This window comes from Oncorhynchus masou, chromosome 15, assembly GCF_036934945.1.
Source record: "Oncorhynchus masou masou isolate Uvic2021 chromosome 15, UVic_Omas_1.1, whole genome shotgun sequence".
NCBI lineage: Eukaryota > Metazoa > Chordata > Actinopteri > Salmoniformes > Salmonidae > Oncorhynchus > Oncorhynchus masou.
Window position 1 is genome coordinate 48,645,325 of NC_088226.1, and position 21,264 is coordinate 48,666,588.

At 43.4% G+C, this 21,264-nt stretch overlaps 1 protein-coding gene across 3 annotated transcripts in view; it reads left to right on the forward strand.

Moving 5' to 3' along the window:
- Positions 1-20,581, forward strand: part of LOC135556370 (importin-13-like) — a 53,570-nt gene extending 32,989 nt beyond the window's left edge. For 2 of the 3 annotated variants that reach the window (XM_064989526.1, XM_064989525.1), the window contains exons 6-23: positions 6,460-6,600; positions 7,004-7,145; positions 7,262-7,428; positions 7,831-7,951; positions 8,030-8,177; positions 9,732-9,913; positions 10,029-10,055; positions 10,549-10,683; positions 11,955-12,107; positions 12,253-12,333; positions 12,508-12,645; positions 12,764-12,860; positions 14,240-14,292; positions 15,600-15,666; positions 15,878-15,936; positions 17,664-17,753; positions 17,883-18,064; positions 18,182-20,581. In XM_064989526.1, coding sequence (XP_064845598.1) covers positions 6,460-6,600; positions 7,004-7,145; positions 7,262-7,428; positions 7,831-7,951; positions 8,030-8,177; positions 9,732-9,913; positions 10,029-10,055; positions 10,549-10,683; positions 11,955-12,107; positions 12,253-12,333; positions 12,508-12,645; positions 12,764-12,860; positions 14,240-14,292; positions 15,600-15,666; positions 15,878-15,936; positions 17,664-17,753; positions 17,883-18,064; positions 18,182-18,284 — 2,086 coding nt within the window. In that variant the 3' untranslated portion in view covers positions 18,285-20,581. Of the gene's footprint in view, positions 1-6,459; positions 6,601-7,003; positions 7,146-7,261; positions 7,429-7,830; positions 7,952-8,029; positions 8,178-9,731; positions 9,914-10,028; positions 10,056-10,548; positions 10,684-11,954; positions 12,108-12,252; positions 12,334-12,507; positions 12,646-12,763; positions 12,861-14,239; positions 14,293-15,599; positions 15,667-15,877; positions 15,937-17,663; positions 17,754-17,882; positions 18,065-18,181 lie in introns of those variants that run through there. The other variant, XM_064989527.1, reaches the window with a different exon arrangement.
- The last annotated feature ends 683 nt before the right edge of the window (positions 20,582-21,264 follow it).

A 21,264-nucleotide genomic window follows, 5' to 3' on the forward strand; every position in this document is an offset into this window, starting at 1 on the left:
TAACTAGGCAAGTCAGTTAAGAACACATTCATATTTTCAATGACGGCCTAGGAACGGTGGTTAACTGCCTTGTTCAGGGGCAGAACGACAGATGTTTACCTTGTCAGCTCGGGGATTTGTTTTAGCATCCTTCCGGTTACTAGTCCAATGCTCTAACCACCTGCCTTGCATTGCACCCCACGAGGAGCCTGCGTGGCAGGCTGACTACCTGTTACGCGAGGGCAGCAAGAAACCAAGGTAAGTTGCTAGCTAGCATTAAACTTATAAAAAAACAATCAATCTTCACATTATCACTAGTTAACTACACATGGTTGATGATATTACTAGTTTATCTAGCGTGTCCTACGTTGCATATAATCGATACCTATTAATTTCTCATCGAATCACAGCCTACTTCGCCAAACGGGTGATGATTTAGAGCTGTTGTTGCAACAAACCTGACCGTCAATATCAATGTCTTTCTCTAAAATCAATACACAAGTATAGATTTTTAAACCTGCATATTTAGTTAATATTGCCTGCTAACATGAATTTCTTATAATTAGGGAAATTGTCACTTCTCTTGCAACAGAGTCAGGGTATATGCAACAGTTTGGGCTGCCTAGCTCATTGCAAACTGTGTGAAGTCCATTTATTCCTAACAAAGACTGTAATTAATTTGCCAGAATTTTACATAATTATGACATAACATTGAAGGTTGTCCAATGAAACAGCAATATTTAAACTAAGATAAAATACGGAACACTTCTGTATTTCACTGTAAGAATAAACGTTTTGTTTTCAAAAAGATAGTTTCCGGATTTGACTATATTAATGACCTAAGGCTCGTATTTCTGTGTTTTATTATGTTATAATTAAGTCTATGATTTGATATTTGATAGAGCAGTCTGACTGAGCGATGGTAAGCAGCAGCAGGCTCGTACGCATTCATTCAAACAGCACTTTCGTGTATTTTGCCAGCAGCTTTTTGCAATGCTTCAAGCATTGAGCTGTTTATGATTTCAAGCCTATCAACTCCCGAGATTAGGCTGGTGTAACTGATGTGAAATGGCTAGCTAGTTAGCGGGTTGCGCGCTAATAGCGTTTCAATCGGTGATGTCACTCGCTCGGGGACTTGGAGTAGTTGTTCCCCTTGCTCTGCAACCGCCGCGGCTTTTGTGGAGCGATGGGTAGCGAGGCTTCAAGGGTGGCTGTTGTCGATGTGTTCCTGGTTCGTGCCCAGGCAGGGGTGAGTGGGACGGAAGCTTTACTGTTACACTGGCAATACTAAAGTGCCTATATAAGAACATCCAATAGTCAAAAGTATATGAAATACAAATGCTATAGAGAGTAACAGTCCTATAATTCCTATAATAACTACCACCTAAAACTTCTTACCTGGGAATATTGAAGACTCATGTTAAAAGGAACCACCAACTTTCATATGTTCTCATGTTCTGAGCAAGGAACTTAAAAGTTAGCTTTTTTACATGGCACATATTGCACTTTTACTTTCTTCTCCAACACTGTTTTTGCATTATTTAAACCAAATTGAACATGTTTTGTTATTTATTTGAGGCTGAATTGATTTTATTGATGTATTATATTAAGTTAAAATAAGTGTTCATTCAGTATTGTTGTAATTGTCATTATTATAAATAAATAAAAATTGTCAGATTAATTGGTATCGGCGTTGAAAACTCATAATCGGCCGACCCCTAATTCCCAAGCACCACCCTCCTTTTGAAGCTTCCAATCTGTTATTCAAACTCAATCAGCATGACTGGGTGATCTCCAGCTTTGTCCTCGTCAACACTCACACCTGTGTTAACGAGAGAATCACTGACATGATGTCAGCTGGTCCTTTTGTGGCAGGGCTGAAATGTTTTTTTGTGATTCAGTTAATTTGCATGGCAAAGAGGGACTTGGCAAGTATTTGCAATTCATCTGATCACTCTTCATAACATTCTGGAGTATATGCAAATTGCCATCATACAAACTGAGGCAGCAGACTTTGAGAATTATTATTTGCGTAATTCTCAACTTTTGGCCACGACTGTACATTCCATTGCATTCGCCAAATCAGTTAACATCATTTGAATAAACATTCTACATTACCATGGATGTGATTTTGTCACAATGCCAGGCAGCCATTGCAAGTTTACGCATGAGTTAAGGCTGGTTTTTACTTGGCGCAGTGACTTCATGAACATGCAGTTGTCGTCCGACGTCAAACTTTTGAAAAAGTATATACTCAAAAACGACAGGCTGCATGACATCAGCAGCCTGGTGGTCCAATATAACATAACTGCTGTATTTCAAATCAAATGTTATTAGTCACATGCGCCAAATACAACAGGTGTAGTAGACCTTACAGTGAAATACTTACTTACGAGCCCCTAACCAACAATGCGGTTAAAAAAATAAAATAAATAAATGACCTAATAAGTAATTGAAGAGCATCAGTAAAATAACAATAGCGAGACTATATACAGGGGTGGGGGGGTAGCCATTTGATTAGATGGCTTGGGGGTACAAGCTGTTTAGAAGCCTCTTGGACCTAGACTTGACACTCCGATACCGCTTGCAGTGCGGAAGCAGAGACAACAGTCTTTGACTAGGGTGGCTGTTTATTTATTATATTTTATTTCACCTTTATTTAACCAGGTAGGCTAGTCGAGAGCAAGTTTTCATTTGCAACTGCGACATGGCCAAGATAAAGCATAGCAGTGTGAACAGACAACACAGAGTTACACATGGGGTAAACAATTAACAATTAACAATTAGTCAATAACACAGTAGGGAAAAAAAGGGGAGTCTATATACATTGTGTGCAAAAGGCATGAGGAGGTAGGTGAATAATTACAATTTTGCAGATTAACACTGGAGTGATAAATGATCAGATGGTCATGTACAGGTAGAGATATTGGTGTGCAAAAGAGCAGAAAAGTAAATAAATGAAAACAGTATGGGGATGAGGTAGGTGAAAATGGGTGGGATATTTACCAATAGACTATGTACAGATGCAGCGATCGGTTAGCTGCTCAGATAGCAGATGTTTGAAGTTGGTGAGGGAGATAAGTCTCCAACTTCAGGGATTTTTGCAATTCGTTCCAGTCACAGGCAGCAGAGTACTGGAACGAAAGGCGGCCAAATGAGGTGTTGGCTTTAGGGATGATCAGTGAGATACACCTGCTGGAGCGCGTGCTACGGATGGGTGTTGCCATCGTGACCAGTGAACTGAGATAAGGCGGAGCTTTACCTAGCATGGACTTGTAGATGACCTGGAGCCAGTGGGTCTGGCGACGAATATGTAGCGAGGGCCAGCCGACTAGAGCATACAAGTCGCAGTGGTGGGTGGTATAAGGTGCTTTAGTGACAAAACGGATGGCACTGTGATAAACTGCATCCAGTTTGCTGAGTAGAGTATTGGAAGCTATTTTGTAGATGACATCGCCGAAGTCGAGGATCGGTAGGATAGTCAGTTTTACTAGGGTAAGTTTGGCGGCGTGAGTGAAGGAGGCTTTGTTGCGGAATAGAAAGCCGACTCTAGATTTGATTTTCGATTGGAGATGTTTGATATGAGTCTGGAAGGAGAGTTTACAGTCTAGCCAGACACCTAGGTACTTATAGATGTCCACATATTCAAGGTCGGAACCATCCAGGGTGGTGATGCTAGTCGGGCATGCGGGTGCAGGCAGCGATCCGTTGAAAAGCATGCATTTGGCTTTACTAGCGTTTAAGAGCAGTTGGAGGCCACGGAAGGAGTGTTGTATGGCATTGAAGCTCGTTTGGAGGTTAGATAGCACAGTGTCCAAGGATGGGCCGGAAGTATATAGAATGGTGTCGTCTGCGTAGAGGTGGATCAGGGAATCGCCCGCAGCAAGAGCAACATCATTGATATATACAGAGAAAAGAGTCAGCCAGAGAATTGAACCCTGTGGCACCCCCATAGAGACTGCCAGAGGACCGGACAGCATGCCCTCCGATTTGACACACTGAACTCTGCAAAGTAATTGGTGAACCAGGCAAGGCAGTCATCCGAAAAACCGAGGCTACCGAGTCTGCCGATAAGAATATGGTGATTGACAGAGTTGAAAGCCTTGGCAAGGTCGATGAAGACGGCTGCACAGTACTGTCTTTTATCGATGCCGGTTATGATATCGTTTAGTCCCTTGAGTGTGGCTGAGGTGCACCCGTGACCGGCTCGGAAACCAGATTGCACAGCGGAGAAGGTACGGTGGGATTCGAGATGGTCAGTGACCTGTTTGTTGACTTGGCTTTCGAAGACCTTAGATATGCAGGGCAGGATGGATATAGGTCTGTAACAGTTTGGGTCCAGGGTGTCTCCCCCTTTGAAGAGGGGGATGAGTAGTCCTGTAGTCCTTTTTTGGGGCCTTCCTCTGACACCGCCTGGTATAGAGGTTCTGGGTGGCAGGAAACTTGGCCCCAATGATGTACTGGGCCGTACGCACTACCCTCTGTAGAGCCTTCCTGTCGGAGGCCGAGCAGTTGCCATACCAGGCGGTGATGCCACCAGGATCTGAGGACCCATGCCAAATCTTTTTGGTCTCCTGAGGGGGAATAGGCTTTGTCGTGCCCTCTTCACGACTGTCTTGGTGTGTTTGGACCATGATAGTTTGTTAGTAATGTGGACACCAAGGAACTTGAAGCTCTCAAGAATGTGAGCGTGCTCGATCCTCCTTTTTCTGTAGTCCTGACATGCATGCATAATGACCTGCATGTTAGTGTATCACAAGGTTGGTGCCACCCTATTTGGGGAGGACAGTCGCATGGTAATGGCTGGAGCAGAAGATTGGAATGGTATCATACACTTGGGTTCTATGTGTTTGATGCCATTCCATTTGCTTCGTTGCAGCCATTATTAGGAGCCGTCCTCCCTTCAGCAGCCTCCTCTGATGTGTATTACTTCCTCCCATTCCTCCAGTCAAATCACAGGTAGGCCTTTGCAAATACGGGCGAATCATCCGTTCTGTGCAGTATTCTATCAAACACTGAACAGTGTGAAGTTAAATTCAATGTGTTTTATTGAGTAGAAGTGTGAATTTCAATGACAGGTTTTCAGAAACTGTGAACAACCGTCCGGGGAACGGGGCGAACAGGATGCTAGGCCATAGATTTTTTTTTTTGTTCCCCACTGTGGTATCTCGATACTACTCGGTATCATGATACTTGGCCTGGTATTGTTTTTATAATTTTGGTTTCATGACAAGGTGAAATCCCTGAGCAGGTTCGTTCGTCTCCAGCAACTGAGTTAGGAAGGATGCCTTTAGCTTTGTAGTGACTGGGTGTATTGATACACCATCCAAAGTGTAATGAATAACTTCACTCTGCTCAAAGGGATGTTCACTCTCTGTCTTTTTATTTTTTACTCATCTACCAATCGGTGCCCTTCTTTGCGAGGCATTGAAAAACCTCTCTGGTCTTTGTGGTTAGATCTGTGCTTGAAATTTACTCCCTGACTGAGGGACCATACAGATAATTGTATGTGTGGGGGTACAGAGATTGGGTAGTCATTTGAAAATCATGTTAACCACTATTATTGAACAATGAATGAGTCCATGCAACTTACTATGCACATTTTTACTCCTGAACTTATTTAGGCTTTCCGTAACAAAACGGTGGAATCTTCATTGACTCCAGACTTTTCAGCTTTTAATGTTTAATACGTTTAAATGTTTTACCAACAAAATTCCACTTTGACATTACGGGGTATTGTGTGGAGATCAGTGACACCAAAATCTGTGGAAAAAGTCAAGAGGTGTGAATACTTTATGAAGGAACTGTAAATATTCAGAAGTCAGAACCAATGATACTGGAAGGTTGTCCGGATCTGGGAACACACACACGCACACACCTGCATCATACACAGTGTCAATTGTAGGGTAAGATGACAGAATGGCAGTTTGAGCTTAATTAGAATAGCAGAGCAGGAGGACAGGGGTGTGTGTACATGCGTGGGAGTGTTGCTTCTGTATTCTGTTCACGTTGTGTCCGACCTCCAGCCAATCTCGATTTCCCTCTTAGAGGGTAAAATAAAAACATTATTTTATGGACATTACTGTTCCAGTTTCCCAATGAACGACCCTGAATACCTCAGAGAGATGGAGGTGGAGAGAGAGTGATAGACCCACAGCGTGTGTGAACATGCATAATGCAGACAGACGGATAGATGTGGGGCGTTATTAAATGGGTCTGTGTGTCTAAACGAGAGATGTATTGGTGCTTCCGGAGAAAAAGCCAATAGATTTATTAGAAAGGACTGAGACGGCAGGAAGAACAGACCAGGGTAATTTCAGCCGTCAAGAGAACTGGAGAAATGAAACAAAGAAACTGAGCGATGAAGCTGGTAAAAAGTGAAAGTTTTCTGTGTGTGCGCGCATGGAGGTTTGAGTAGAGACTTTTCCCCTGGCATGTGAACTAACCCATCTCTTTATGTCTCCCTGTCTGTGTGTGTAGATATGTGAACACGCTACTGAAGCTGGTGCCACAAGTCTTGTCCCTGCAGGAACAACTAAGAGAGGCCGTCCAGAACGGAGACATGGAGACGTCACACGGAATCTGTCGCATCGCTGTCGCGCTGGGCGAAAACCACTCCAGGTGCGTGCGCTGTCACCACATCAATCAATCAATCCTTTCACTTCCCCGCCTCACACTGCTTGGTGACAACATTGATGCTGCTGGGTTCATTCACACAACCAATCTACAAATAATCAGATCAGATGACGTGTTCAGTTTCAAGCTCAGGCCCATCCTGGTAAACAAGCTGTTTTGTTATTGTGTGTTTCTGTCTCCGGAGGCGTCATGTCTCCCTGTGTATGTCAATGGCTCCAGTCTGAACCCTTCAACTGTCACACTCTATCTAGAGAAAAAGCCCTGCTTGTCCCACCTCACCTCACTCTTCCTGCGCACTGACCTAGTTTTCCTGGCTCTGTGTCCCTTTCACTTACTCTCTCCCTTTTCTTTTCTCTCCTTTTCCATCTCTTGATCTCAACCCCCCCAGGGCTCTGCTGGAGCAGGTAGAGCATTGGCAGGGCTTTCTCGCATTGGTCAACATGATCATGTTCTGCACTGGGATACCAGGACACTATCCAGTCAACGAGACGACCAGCTCCCTCACACTCACCTTCTGGTACACACTACAGGTATGCACTCTACACCCTAACACTGGAACCCAGGACACTTAACGTTACACCCTAAACCCAACTACCCTGTTCAGAATAACAGCACTTAACAGTACACACTCTCGCTCTCTCTCCAGGATGACATCATGTCGTTTGACTGTGAGAGACAGGCGGTGTATCTGCAGGTTTATAGACCTGTGTATTTCCAGCTGGTGGATGTTCTGCTGCATAAAGCCCAGTTCCCCTCTGATCAGGAGTATGCATCATGGTCCTCAGATGAGAAGGAGCAGTTCAGGATTTACAGGTACAAGAGTGTAGTTGGGGTTGTGTGGGTGAGCGAGTGAAACGCAGTATGCCGACAGGTCTATTGCTGGGTGTGTTTGTGGTTGTAAAAGCCTGTAAGTGAAGTGGCAGCTGAGAGGGCACACATTTTGGATGATAATGTTTGAGTCATCAGATGCTCAGAAGCACATTACTAACAGCACATTATAAAGTGATGCCCTGCTGTTAGTCCCTGCACAGTTAAATGGTGCCTTCTATTTCACTTGATTTGAGGTGTAAACACAAAAACTGAACCTTGTGACACACCACTCCCCCCCCACCCCATAGCATTGATTGTTCCACCTCTATAACAAAACCTTGCCTTCTGTTGGTGGTATGCATTACACTCCTGTATTCCAAGACTTAACACATTTGTGTGTTCCAGGGTGGATATCTCAGACACTCTGATGTATGTGTATGAGATGCTAGGAGCTGAGCTGCTCAGTAACCTGTATGAGAAACTAGGACGAATATTGACCAACACAGAACAAGCCTCGTCATGGCAGGTACGGTACACATACATTCAACACACACACACACACACACTGAATACACTGTCTGAAGCCTTTAATTGTCTCCTCCAGCATACAGAAGCATTGCTGTATGGGTTCCAGTCTATAGCGGAGACGATAGATGTCAACTACTCTGATGTCATCCCAGGCCTGATCGGACTCCTCCTCAGAATCAACATCAACAACGTCCAACTGGCCGACACCGTCATGTTCACTATCGGTAGGTACTGATACGCTCATACGTGTTCACGATAGGTATTAATTAGAGGTCGACCGATTAATCGGAATGGCTGATTAATTAGGGCCGATTTCAAGTTTTCATAACAATCGGAAATCTGTATTTTTGCACGATTTGCCGATTTTAAAAATAAATTTAAAAAATAATGATAATATACATTTTTTTTTACACCTTTATTTAATCTTTATTTCACTAGGCAATTCAGTTAAGAACACATTCTTATTTTCAATGTTGGCCTAGGAACGGTGGGTTAACTGCCTCATTCAGGGGCAGAAAGACAGATTTTCACCTTGTCAGCTCAGGGATCCAATCTTGCAACCTTACAGTTAACTAGTCCAATGCAATAACGACCTGCCTCTCTCTCATTGCACTCCACAAGTTACGCAAATGCAGTAAGCCAAGGTAAGTTGCTAGCTAGCATTAAACTTATCTTATAAAAAACAATCAATCATAATCACTAGTTAACTACACATGGTTGACGATATTACTAGATATTATCTAGCGTGTCCTGTATTGCATATAATCCGACTGAGAATACAAGTATCTAAGTATCTGACTGAGCGGTGGTAGGCAGAAGCAGGCACGTAAACATTCATTCAAACAGCACTTTCGTGAGTTTTGCCAGCAGCTCTTCGTTGTGCGTCAAGCATTGCGCTATTTATGACTTCAAACCTATCAACTCCCGAGATGAGGTTGGTGTGACCGAAGTGAAATGGCTGGCTAGTTAGCGCGCTAATAGCGTTTCAGACTTCACTCGCTCTGAGCCTTAGGGTGGTTGTTTCCCTTGCTCTGTATGGGTATCGCTGCTTCGATGTGGTGGCTGTTGTCGTTGTGTTGCTGGTTCGAGCCCAGGGAGGAGCGAGGAGAGGGACGGAGGCTATACTGTTACAATAAAGTGCCTATAAGAACATCCAATAGTCAAAGGTTAATGAAATACAAATGGTATAGAGGGAAATAGTCCTATAATAACTACCACCTAAAACTTCTTACCTGGGAATATTGAAGACTCATGTTAAAAGGAATCACCAGCTTTCATATGTTCTCATGTTCTGAGCAAGGAACTGAAACGTTAGCTTTCTTACATGGCACATATTGCACTTTTACATTCTTCTCCAACACTTTGTTTTTGCATTATTTTAACCAAATTGAACATGTTTCATTATCTACTTGAGGCTAAATTGATTTTATTGATGTATTATATTAAGTTAAAATAAGTGTTCATTCAGTATTGTTGTAATTGCCATTATTACAAATACTTAAAAAATTAAATTAAAATTGGCCAATTAATCGGTATCGGCTTTTTTTGGTCCTCCAATAATCGGTATCGGCTTTGAAAAATCATAATCGGTCGAATTCTAGTATTAATACAGTGATACCTGTCATCTTGTTGTGCGTTGTTCATCCAGGGAAATAATAAGCTGGAAAAGAAGAGAAACTAATTGGACAAGAGAACAGGAAAAGCACCCTTTGTCTCCTGTAGCATAAAGTGTTCAGTGTTTTCATCCACTGTGTTCTTCTTCTCCCTCCTCCCTGTAGGAGCTCTAGCAGAGTGGTTGGCGGACCACCCGGTGATGTTGAGTAGTGTTTTACCTCTGGTACTCCAGGCCTTGGGGAACCCAGACCTCTCCATCTCCTCAGTCTCCACACTCAAGAAGATCTGCCGAGAGTGCAAATACGACCTGCCACCCTATGCCTCCAATATAGTGGCTGTATCACGTGTACGTGTACCATATATGTTTTATGTCTAAATTAGTGTTTTCTGAATCAAATTATTACATGTATGTCAATATTTTATTCTTATTCTTCTGCTTCTGCTATCCTCTCTCTTCACAGGAGGTGCTGAGCAAACAGATTCACAAGGTCAGTCCCAGTCCTGTCTGGAGATGATGCAAGCCGTAACCCCAATGTCCCGACTCACTGGACCCACTCTACTGTTTACAACATCCTGGAGAATAATTTATAGTGAAATTCAGAGTCCGAGTCAAACTTTCAAAAACTTTGTTGCCTGTGCATTTGGTACATGCAACAATGAGCATATTCAATACATTCAAATGAACCACAGGGAGTACATCAGACCATAGAATCAGTCAGTCCATTCAGTCACGAAAGCAAGGTAAGAGCCGGTGACAAGACTGGATGGTAGCTAGCAAAAGACCACTTATCAAATCACATTTTATTGGTCACGTACACATGGTTAGCAGATGTTATTGCGAGTGTAGCGGAATGCTTGTGAGGAGTCAGCACAAGGAGTCAACCTTTCAAAAGTCCTGGAACTGTGTAACAATGTTCTCTCCTCTTCCTCTCGCTCTCTCTTCCTGCTCCCCTCCCTCCTCTTCCCTTCCTCTCTCTCCAGACCAGTCAGTGTATGTGGCTGATGCAGGCCTTGGGCTTCCTGCTGTCTGCTCTGCATGTGGAGGAGATACTGAGGAACCTGCACTCTCTCATCACTCCCTACATCCAACAACTTGAGAAACTAGCTGATGAGACGGTACACACACACACACTGTGGTAACAGTGTTATTACAGTGACATATTTTCCTCTGTTGGACTGCGGCCATATGAACAGACAGTGTGTGTGGCGCATCCATGCAGACACACAAACACACACGCTTGCGCGCACAGACACACACACTCTTCTCTTTCTTTTGTTTCTTCCCCCTCTCACTGTTGGACTGTGTCCATATGAACAGGCGTTGTATCTGTGTGACTCCACTGCAGTTGAACATTTCTCTGTGGGACCAGATTGGCTTCATCACTACACCATTGGTTACTGAATCACAGGGCCATAACACCCACACACCACGTTCTTTATTAAATGTCAGGTCTAATGAATCCAAGCTTTATCGGAGCTAAAAATAAGGATTTGACATTTTCTCATAAAAAAGAAGCTGACATTAACTACAAATAGGGATGTGACATTATCAGTGTTGAATTAGTCTTTCTCCCCTGATCTATTGGTCTGAAGTCAGCAGAGACCTGAGTGTCTGGGTGAACAGAGATGTCAGTTCAAATGAAGAGTTTCATCTCTTTTTCTCTCTTGTGCTCACTTTCTCCTTCTCTCTACGTCTCACACGCTCTGTGATGTATAGCCATAACATCAGACTATGGAATCGGGTTGTCTGTGCAGCCTAACAAACACTGGCACCCTAAGGCAAGACATGAAACTGCACCTCCACTATGTAATTAGCTACAAGCAATGTCTGGTTTTATGCATTTAGGGTGGTATTCTGACTTAAATACAGTGCTCTTCACTAAAATGTTCACCCATTGATGTCTCTGAATGATTAAGGCATAAATCCAAGTTGAACATACCCATCTCAAATGAGCGTGTGTTCAGTTGCAACATGACCCGTTGCTCATTAAGAGACGGGTCGTCAGCCCAGCCACATGACTCCTCCCTTGTACTCCACAGCTCCGTTGTCATGGATACCAAGCAGTGATTAAATGGTTGCTAATGAAGCTTTAATTAGTGTTGTCACCCGAGAGAGAGAGAGAGAGAGAGAGAGTGTGTGAAATCTGCAGAAAAATGAAGCCATCAACTGACTGACGCACCCAAACTCCTGTCTTTCACTGATCCCTCTTTCCCTTCTTCTGTCCTTTTCACTCCATCCCTCCCTTCATTGTCTTCCACTGTCTTTTTGCTTCACTTAACTCGTTCACAAAAACCAACAGATAGAAAAGGAGTGATGCCAAATCTTGTTTCAGCCTTTCTTCGTAAAGCTATTGACTTACTTTCTCGGTCCCTCTTTCCCTCTCCAGCCCAACCCGTCCAATAAACTAGCGATAATCCACATTCTAGGTCTGCTGTCCAATCTCTTCACTACGCTGGACATTAGCAAACAGGAGGACGAATCAGGAGAGAGCACTGCTCCCCCTGTCAAAACTGCCCCACTCCCACCAGGGCCTAACCCGGTGAGATGCACCTTCAACTTCATCATCCTTATTATCATCATCAGAACTCAGCCAGATGCAACCTCTTTTAACGGGAACGTTCATCCAGTTTTCATAATTTGATCCTCATTTAGCTAGTGTTGTCAAACTAACCTGTGTGTTCTAGGTGGTGGTGGTCCTACAGCAGGTCTTTGCTCTCATTCAGACGGTCCTCAGCAAGTGGCTCAATGACTCTCAGGTGGTGGAGGTGAGACATGAACACACACACACAACAAAAAAAGTGATGCGTTGTCTCAACAGTTTCAATAAATGATCTGCACGTTCATGAAACATTAAAAGAATCCAGCCTGAACCAGCTGAAATTACTCTCATTTCACTCCCTGCTCCCTGCCCTCCCATCTCTCTCCCGACATCCTCCCAGGCCGTGTGTGCTATCTTTGAGAAGTCAGTGAAGACTCTCCTCCATGACTTTGCCCCCATGGTGTCTCAGCTCAGTGAGATGCTAGGACAGATGTACAGTACCATACCACAGGCCTCAGCACTGGACCTCACACGACAGGTACATACACACACACACACACACACACTCTTGAGAACACTCGCATACACCATACACACTCACATGCATACATTCAGAGGCGCACCGATGTGAAACCGTCTGTGGTTGTGTTTGACAGATGGTCCATATATTTGCCAGAGAGACGGACCACTTCCCTCCCATCAAGGCTCTATTTGAGCTGGTCACCTCAGTAACACTCTCCATCTTCCAGCAAGGTAGGGGGTCCTGCAGGGGAGGGGGAGGGGGGTCATCTCTGCCTGTTTTTGTTTTGGGTGATTTTGATTGACAGACAAACCTGCACACACCTGCTTTCACAGGAAAACAAGGAACATGGAGAATGAACATGGCTTCCATGAAAAATGCTTTTTGTGTGTGTCAACTAATACCTGCATAACACAAGGGGAAACCAGGATGGCTGCATCTCAATAGTCTAAAGTCCTTGTCTTCTCATATTGCTTTCACCTGCCCTGTGTTTTTAGATGAGGGCAGATGAAGGGGAGGAAGCCACGTTAGACTGTTGAAATGCATCCTCTGTCCTCCTGTGCTCTTATGAAGAATTACACAAGAACGTTTTGTTTTTGAAGCTGATAATATCCAGTGGGTCTTACCTGAAAACTGTCTGCCTCTCTTCTCCCCTTTCAGTTCTCCTCTCATACCCTTCTCCCTCTTCTTCTGCTTTGTCTGTGTTTGATTGATAATGGCTGCCTCTCCTTTTTTTTGTTACTTTCTTTCTGAGCAGGTGTCCTTCAATGTTGCTCTGTGGCCAGTATCTTATACAATATGGTGCAATGTTACAAAACACAAGAGAATGTGGTTGCAGAACAACGTTCATATAGAAATGTATTGAGTAGAACAGTCTTTTACAGAACGGGGAATTGTGTGGGCTCTATTCGTTGCATTTCTATCTGGGTTGCACCCCACTGAATAAGCCTGTAAGGTGGGGGTGTGTATGGGGAGTTGAGGGATGGGGTTTTGTTTGAAGTCTAGGAATAGGGAAGGGTTGCCTCGTAAGTGTTCATCTTTTTGGGGGGTGGTTAATGGTCAGTGGTACTATCCCCTAGGTGGTTGTAAGCCACACAGAAAAACATTACCTTGCCTATTGTATTACACGGTGGAGCTATTAGCAAGCCCCTAGGGTCTAGGAGATGCCTAGGGCTTTGGGTGGCTAGTCCAAGGGACGAGGGATTGATTTGGGACTTGACGCCCCTTTTCTCTGAAGCATTACAGTAACAGTTGCCTCCTGGGTTCCCCACTCCAATACCACTTTTTTGTTATTTTTAGGTTTATTTTTCTCTCGTTATTCTTTCGTTTTTTATCTCCAAATGGAACCCATGTCTCCTCTTTCTCTGCCTGTTTTCTGTTCGTTTAACCGCTCACTGTTTTCCCAAAGACTCTTCCAAAGCTTCACATGCCCCTCCTCCCTCTCTCTCCCCCTTTGTTTGTTCTTTACTCACGTGTGACAATTATTTCAATGAGATCTTTTCTGTTCTCTTTTCTTTCCACATGACTGTTGAATCGGTTGAGTTGCTGTTTGTATATTATTATTCTCTTTATTCTTTATGATTTGTTAAGTTTCATCTTTATTATATTTTAGGACCCAGGGATCATCCTGATATTGTTGATTCATTTATGCAACTCCAAGCTCAGGTGTGTTTTTGGTTTCTTATTTCATTCACTTTGGGTTTCTCTCTCGTTCTGTCTCTCGCTCACACACACTCTCTCAAGCTCTCTCTTTCTCTTTGTTCTTTGTTAAAGGGTCTGAGGGCGACCCATCATAATGGCATGGCAGAGAATAGACAGTAGTTAGTGGTATTGAAGGATGGACTCTGTCTCCTTCAATACTCAGGGCTCTAACCATTCTGATGAGGGAGTAAGGGTCAGTGTTCACCAAGGTCTTGTCCAGTAGGCACAAAACATGACAAAATGCTTTGTAATGAGGAGGGACTACCAGAATGTGTCCTATAATAAACATGTTCATGTTCGGTTGTCTTCTGAACATGACCCTGGGATGTAGTTCCCTGTGACCTCAATGGTTAGAATCCCCTAGCCATGCCCCTTTTCTGATGTCATTCCAACCCATAGCCAATCAAAGCCACAATTAATTAATATTCCATTAATTAATCAATTCAGGCGAATTGGGTGCCCTCTTTTTGTTTTTCTTCCTTCTACATTCTTCCTTTAATTTCTATCTTTGGATAGAGCTGATCTCCATCTCTCCTCTTCCCTCGCTCCCTCTCTTTTCCTCCATCCTGAATGAGTTCATTACAGTATCAGTTGTATTTATCCGTTCATGTACCTTACTTATGTTGCATATTCAATCCAAACAGGCCAAAAAAAGGGAGAAAAAATTGTGTATCAGAATGAAATTGATACAAACAGCAGCTACAGAACCATCATTGCCTTTAGTTTGACTTAAGTTTTAAATAATTTCTGTTTGATTTCCTCCAGTTTGCTTGCTGAGTTTTCATTGGAGCAAAGTTGTGTACTGTATGAGTGATAGTTTATCGTAGAGAGAGGGAGTCAGTTAGTCTAGCCTGGTAGCCTCCACTGTTTATCTGCTTGAGATGACTCCTTTAGCCCAGTTCTCATTCACTCCTTCTCAAGAATTTAAAAGCATTGGGATTGGTGTAAGAAACACTGTCTATACCAATCCAATACTGTTAAATCCCCAAGGGGGAGTGAACGAGATCGCACTTCAGGGAGAAGGGGGACAATCAGTATTTGGCTTTTGTTGTATATCTATGTCCCAGAATTTTTTCCTGACCTTGTGGGCAAACAGTTGGACATGACAATGGCAAAGGAGTTATCTAATGCAGACACAGTTCTGTCTACGAGGCTAGGAGAGTGGGGGGTTCAGTATTTTCCGGGGTGGGAGGTAGTAGTTGGGGTGTACCCCTGGAGTAGGGGAATAGACTCCTGCCCTGTGTCATGCCTCTGTCTGCCTCCTACTGTAGGCCCTCAAACGGAAGCCAGATCTCTTCTTGTCTGAGAGTCTTGACGTGAAAGCTGTGTTCCATTGTGGTAAGTGTGTGTTGCTTTGCTCCCGCTCACACACACTGCTCATTGTATGTGTTGCCGCGTTTCTCTTAACACACACACACACTTTGTCAATTGTCGTGCCTCAGATCCACAGAGATTGTGCTGGAAACATCTGAAGAACAAAAGTGTTAGTGTTGAAATAGAAATAAGTATTTGGATGTTTCTAATATGTTCTCCCCTCTCCCCTCTGTAGGACTATTGTCACTGAAATTCCCTGAGGCTCCAACAGTCAAGTCTACCTGCTTGTTTTTTGTGAGTGTACACACTAGGGATGTGAAAAATGTACAAATATTCTTAACGTTTAAAATGCTATTTTCTTTAGCGTTTAAATATATATTTATTTTTTCATAAAATGACCTGAAATTAGAATCCTGATATGGTACTGCGTTTGACCGCTAGGGGGCATTGCAGTTCAATCTACGAGAAACCTGGCTACCAACCTACCTGTCGTCAGTTACCACAGCCACAAAGTCCTAAAGCCTACCTATTTCTACAATTTATCTTCTTAAAATGTGATTTTAAACCTAACCTAAACCCTAACCACACTGCTAACCTTAAATTAAGACCAAAAGATAATTTTTGTTTTCATACATTTTTACAATTTATCCCATTTTGACTTTGTGGCTGTGGTAACTAGTGGAAACCCAGCAGACGGCGCTCACCTTACTGCTGTCCCCCAGTCACGCAGCAACGATGGTATTAATGCCATTTTAGGTTCTCTGTGTGCCTCTACTCCATGTCCTTAGTTGTCAGTGCGTACTTCATCAATGTGAAAGCTCATCGCAGTGATTTATCACGGCTTGTTCATATACGTCCATCAGGGCCGTCAGGTTTTTTTCACATGGCATCTCGTGGTCTGATTCTAGATAAGCCAATTGACAATGGCTGCATATCAACTGTAATCATTTCTATAATCAGCTCTGTGATTTTCTCACTCCGTCCCTTATCGCACTGCTGCCCAGCGATGGGTTGGTTTTCTCACGGTGCCTCCTTTCAGAATTGCACCTGTACTGCCACTGTAGCTCAATTCCACCTCGCAAAGTTTGTATTTCATTAGCTTCTCATTTAACTTCTCAAAGTATTGCCATACAGGACTTTGCTGTTTACGCCATTTTTCTAACTGTTAACAACGATGGCGTGTGGCGCACTTTATATCCGTGGCAAATATATGAAACAAAAAATATAAACCGAACGATTTCAACAATTCTACTGCATTACAGTTCATAGAAGTCAATTGAAATGAATTCATTAGGCCCTAATCTATGGATTTTACATGACTGGGCAAAGGTGCAGCCTTGGGGGAGCCAGGGCCAGCCAATCAGAATGAGTTCTTCCCCACAAAAGGGCTTTATTACAGACAGAAATACTCCTCAGTTTCATCAGCTGTCCAGGTGGCTGGTCTCAGATGATCCTGCAAGTGAAGAAGACTGATGTTGGGGTGCTAGCCTGGTTTCACTTGGTCTGCGTTTGTGAGGCCGATTGGACGTACTGCCAAATGGACATTCCTGCAGTCAGCAAGCCAATTGCATGCTCCCTCATCTTGAGACATCTGTGGCATTGTATTGTGTGACGAAGCCGCACATTTTAGAGTGGCCTTTTATTGTCCCCAACACAGGAGAAAAAAGATTTTTGTGTGTACGGAATATTTCTGCGATCTTTTATTTCAGCTCATGAAACATGGGACCAACGCTTTACATGTTGTTTTTATATTTTTGTTCGGTATATCTCCTGCTTACAGCATTGTTGTGTTAGGTATTTGTTTAATTTTAATTTTTGCCTTTATGATGATGATAATGACCTGGACCTGTTAATGGTAGTTTTGTGATAACTGCACTATGATCTATAAAAAATTTAAAATTATTGTTTAAATGTCACATCCCTAGTACACACACACACATTTTAGGATAACAGAGGTGAATCTTGTTGAGATGGGATATTAGTGTTGTGGCTTGTTCTGATAGTCCCTGTGTGTGCCATAGACGGAGTTGTTGCCCCGCTGCTCAGATGTGCCCCCAGTGGCCAGAGTGGTGCAGGACAACGGAAAACTACTGCTGCAGGCCGTACTAGAGGTAAACCTACATACTCACATCCTCGCTAATGTGTTTTACCTGTCCTACTGTATACTGAAACATATCACCTTACTGACTGGTCTTTGCACCCTCGCGCTCTTTCTTTCTCGCTCTCTCTCGCCCCCCCAGGCAATCGGTGGAGGTTCATCTCGTAGTCTGATGGAACAGTTTGCTGAGGTGCTGTTCAGTCTCAATAAGCACTGTTTCCCTTTGCTCACCGTGTGGCTGAAAGAGGCACTGCAGGCACAAGGCTTCCCCTCTACGAGGGTCACCACAGAACAGAAAGACACCTTCACCCAACAGATACTCAGGTACTACACGCACGTATAGACACAGACATGCACACACACATTGGTTTTCTGTCTTTGTCTTGACTATTTCTCGCTCCCTCCTCCCTTTCTCTCTCCTCCCTTTTCTTCCTACTCTAGAGAGCGAGTGAATAAGCGGAGGATGAAGGACATAGTGAAGGAGTTTACACTAGTCTGCAGAGGTCTTCACGGGACCGAGTATGCTGCTGAATACTGCCTCTGACCCTTGACCTTGCCATGACCCCCAGGCAGGACACCACATTACTACAGTGCCCATAAACCCCTCAACTGGAGTTTCCATTGGACGATAGAAACAAGACCCTCCCCGTAGAACAGAAAACAGCTCCCCATAAAGGTCTGCCAATGATGGAGCTATGTCACACCCCACAGCGGTCTGAGGAAGGTTGCTCAACCCCCCCCCCCCCCCCATTTCTGTGACTTCAATTACAAGCATGCCCTCTGTTTGTCTCGCTTTGACTTTTGGTTACGATCTTCCATGGCTCCAAGGCTGTTTCTCTGCTGTTTCCTGGTTGTTTAGCATCTGAGACGATAGTGGTACTGTACCTACCGTACGTAGCTAGCTAGTTGACCTATGTATCTTTGGAAAGAAAACCAAAATAAATATATATCTAAACATATATATATATAAACACACACACATATATAAATACCTAATGTAACGAAACACAGCCAGTCCTGCTGCTGCTAAACAGGAAGAGGGAGGGACCAATGACAGGACAGCATTCTGTGGATAGACACATATTTTCAGCATAATGTATATCGTACAACACTGACTCGCGCACCCCCATGCTCTTACGTTTGCCAAAATTATTGTGGAACGTCATGTGAACTAGTCTTTTATTTTGTGTATTTGATAGTTGCCTTGATGGGGAAATTATGAGGGGATTGATTGAAGATTGAACCACTGACTAAGTAGAAGATTATAGACTCTGCTCTCCTGCACCTGCCATACACAGTCTCTCTCACACACACACACACACACCAGTCACACACACACACACCAGTCTCACACACACACCAGTCACTCACACACGGTCACAAAACTGTAGTTTCCTCATGAATCTAGAATGTATTTAGTTCAGGAGAGTGATACAGAGGTAGGAGAGTTGATGAATGTTGGGAGGGGATCGATGGGGGTGTGTAGGAGAGGGGTATGTTGTCCTAGCTGTGGACTACAGTCACTGTAATCGTGCAACTCTATTAATCATGTTGTGCGTATTAACAGGCATATTACTGAACATTTCTGTGCGTGTGTGTGTATGGGCTCATGTTTTTGCGCAAGTGTGCAGATGTCTGCCCCCCCACTTATTGAGTGCACTTATATCGGACCTACATCACTTTCACATACCAACCCCCCCCCCATGGCCCCGCCCCCTTTAGAAACGGACCCCACCCTCCCATTTGACACTCTTAGTCCTCCCATACATACAGCACATGTCCCGAGTACTCTACTTCAATGTTCTCCGCTTGCCACACAGACCAAAATAATACAACAGTCCACTAACCTCCACATGGCCTGGATTGACTGACAAGTCCTAACCAACGACTAGATGAACTCATCCATATGATCTATAAACCAGTAGAACAAACCGCACACCATACTGCTCTTAACCGGTGCCTGTCAACCAGTGTCTTATCAACCAACCGGTTGCCTGCCTAGACTGAAACCAGAGGGAGGGGGGTAGTCACTGATGTCTGAAAGATTATTCAGGAAGTATATTTGCACTGGGCGCCAGATGAAATGGAATTGAGACTGTCTGAAATGAAACCAACGTGCACTACTTTGAGAATAGATGGAGATCAGAATAGGGTACCATTTAAGACGGATGAAACGATTGGTGCAGCCGGCTCCCTTGTTTATTTCCTGGTTCCTTATTGCATCAACTGGGTCCATTCTCTCTTTCTGTCACTCTAGGTGCCTGCAGACATGTAGCATGTGTGTGTTTTTGTGGTAAGGGGATGGGTGATTGTGAAATACTGTGAGTGTGACACTGTGAGACAATTCTCTGGGTCGAAGTTGGCCTTAGACAGATCGTGGATCCTCTTAACCATTACTGACTGAAGATGCAAGACTGACTTTAGATCAGTGTCTCGTGTTGACTTCATCCAGCGCCTACGGGTACAGTCTGGGAATATGTTGTCACTGAGAGAGGAGAGGAGGAGTGGGTGAGGGAAGGGGGGGGATAAAATGTACATTTTCTTTTTTGTACTTTGTTTTAATTTATTAAATATATCTTAAGACGGCACTTCTGGTGTGAGAATGTGTCCATTAAACACTTTCAGGCACTTCCTACTGGCCACTATGTTAGGTCTGTGTTTAATGTAATGTAAATAAAAAATGTTAAATGAAACATCTGTTACAGTTATAGGGCACCAATCTGTATTAATTCAACATGTTCATGGTCATCTTTCTCATTTTCCAAAGCAAAGAAGAGAATAACATTTTCAAGATCACAATTAAAGGTTCTGATTCGGGCATTTAGAAAACTTTGGAATGGATGGGTTTGTGAGCTATGTCATCTTATTTACATCACTGAATAATCGCACACAATTTATTTAAAAAAAAATGTTTTTCCATACCAGCAATGGTTACAGTACAAGTAATGCATGCGCAGTCTTCCTAGTGTCTGTGTGTGATGGAGACTTTTGTGCCAGCGTCCTGTTTTCCAGAATATTTGGGCTGCTTAAACAATGTTGCAGGTGAAAATGTATTGGTTGTGGGTTTTTGGGCTACTTCTAATGCCATGGAGCCCATGGTGGAACTTTTATATATTTTAAGATTTAGTACCAGTCAAAAGTTTGGATGTACCTACTCATTTCAGGGTGGTTCTTTATTTGACTGATTTCTACATTGTAGAATAATATTGGACATCAAAACTAGGCAATTAAACATATTGAATCATGTAGTAACCAAAAAAGCCACCCTTTGCCTTGATGACAGCTTTGCACACTCTTGGCATTCTCTCCACCAGCATAATGAGGTAGTCACCTGGGATGCATTTCAATTAACCGTTGTGCATTGTTCAAAGTTAATTTGTGGAATTAATTTCTTTCCTCAATGCATATGAGCCAATCAGCTGTGTTGTGACAAGGTAAGGGTGGTATACAGAAGATAGCTCTATTTGGTAAAAGACTGAATCCATATTTTGGCAAGAACCGCTAAAATAAGCAGAGAGAAACAA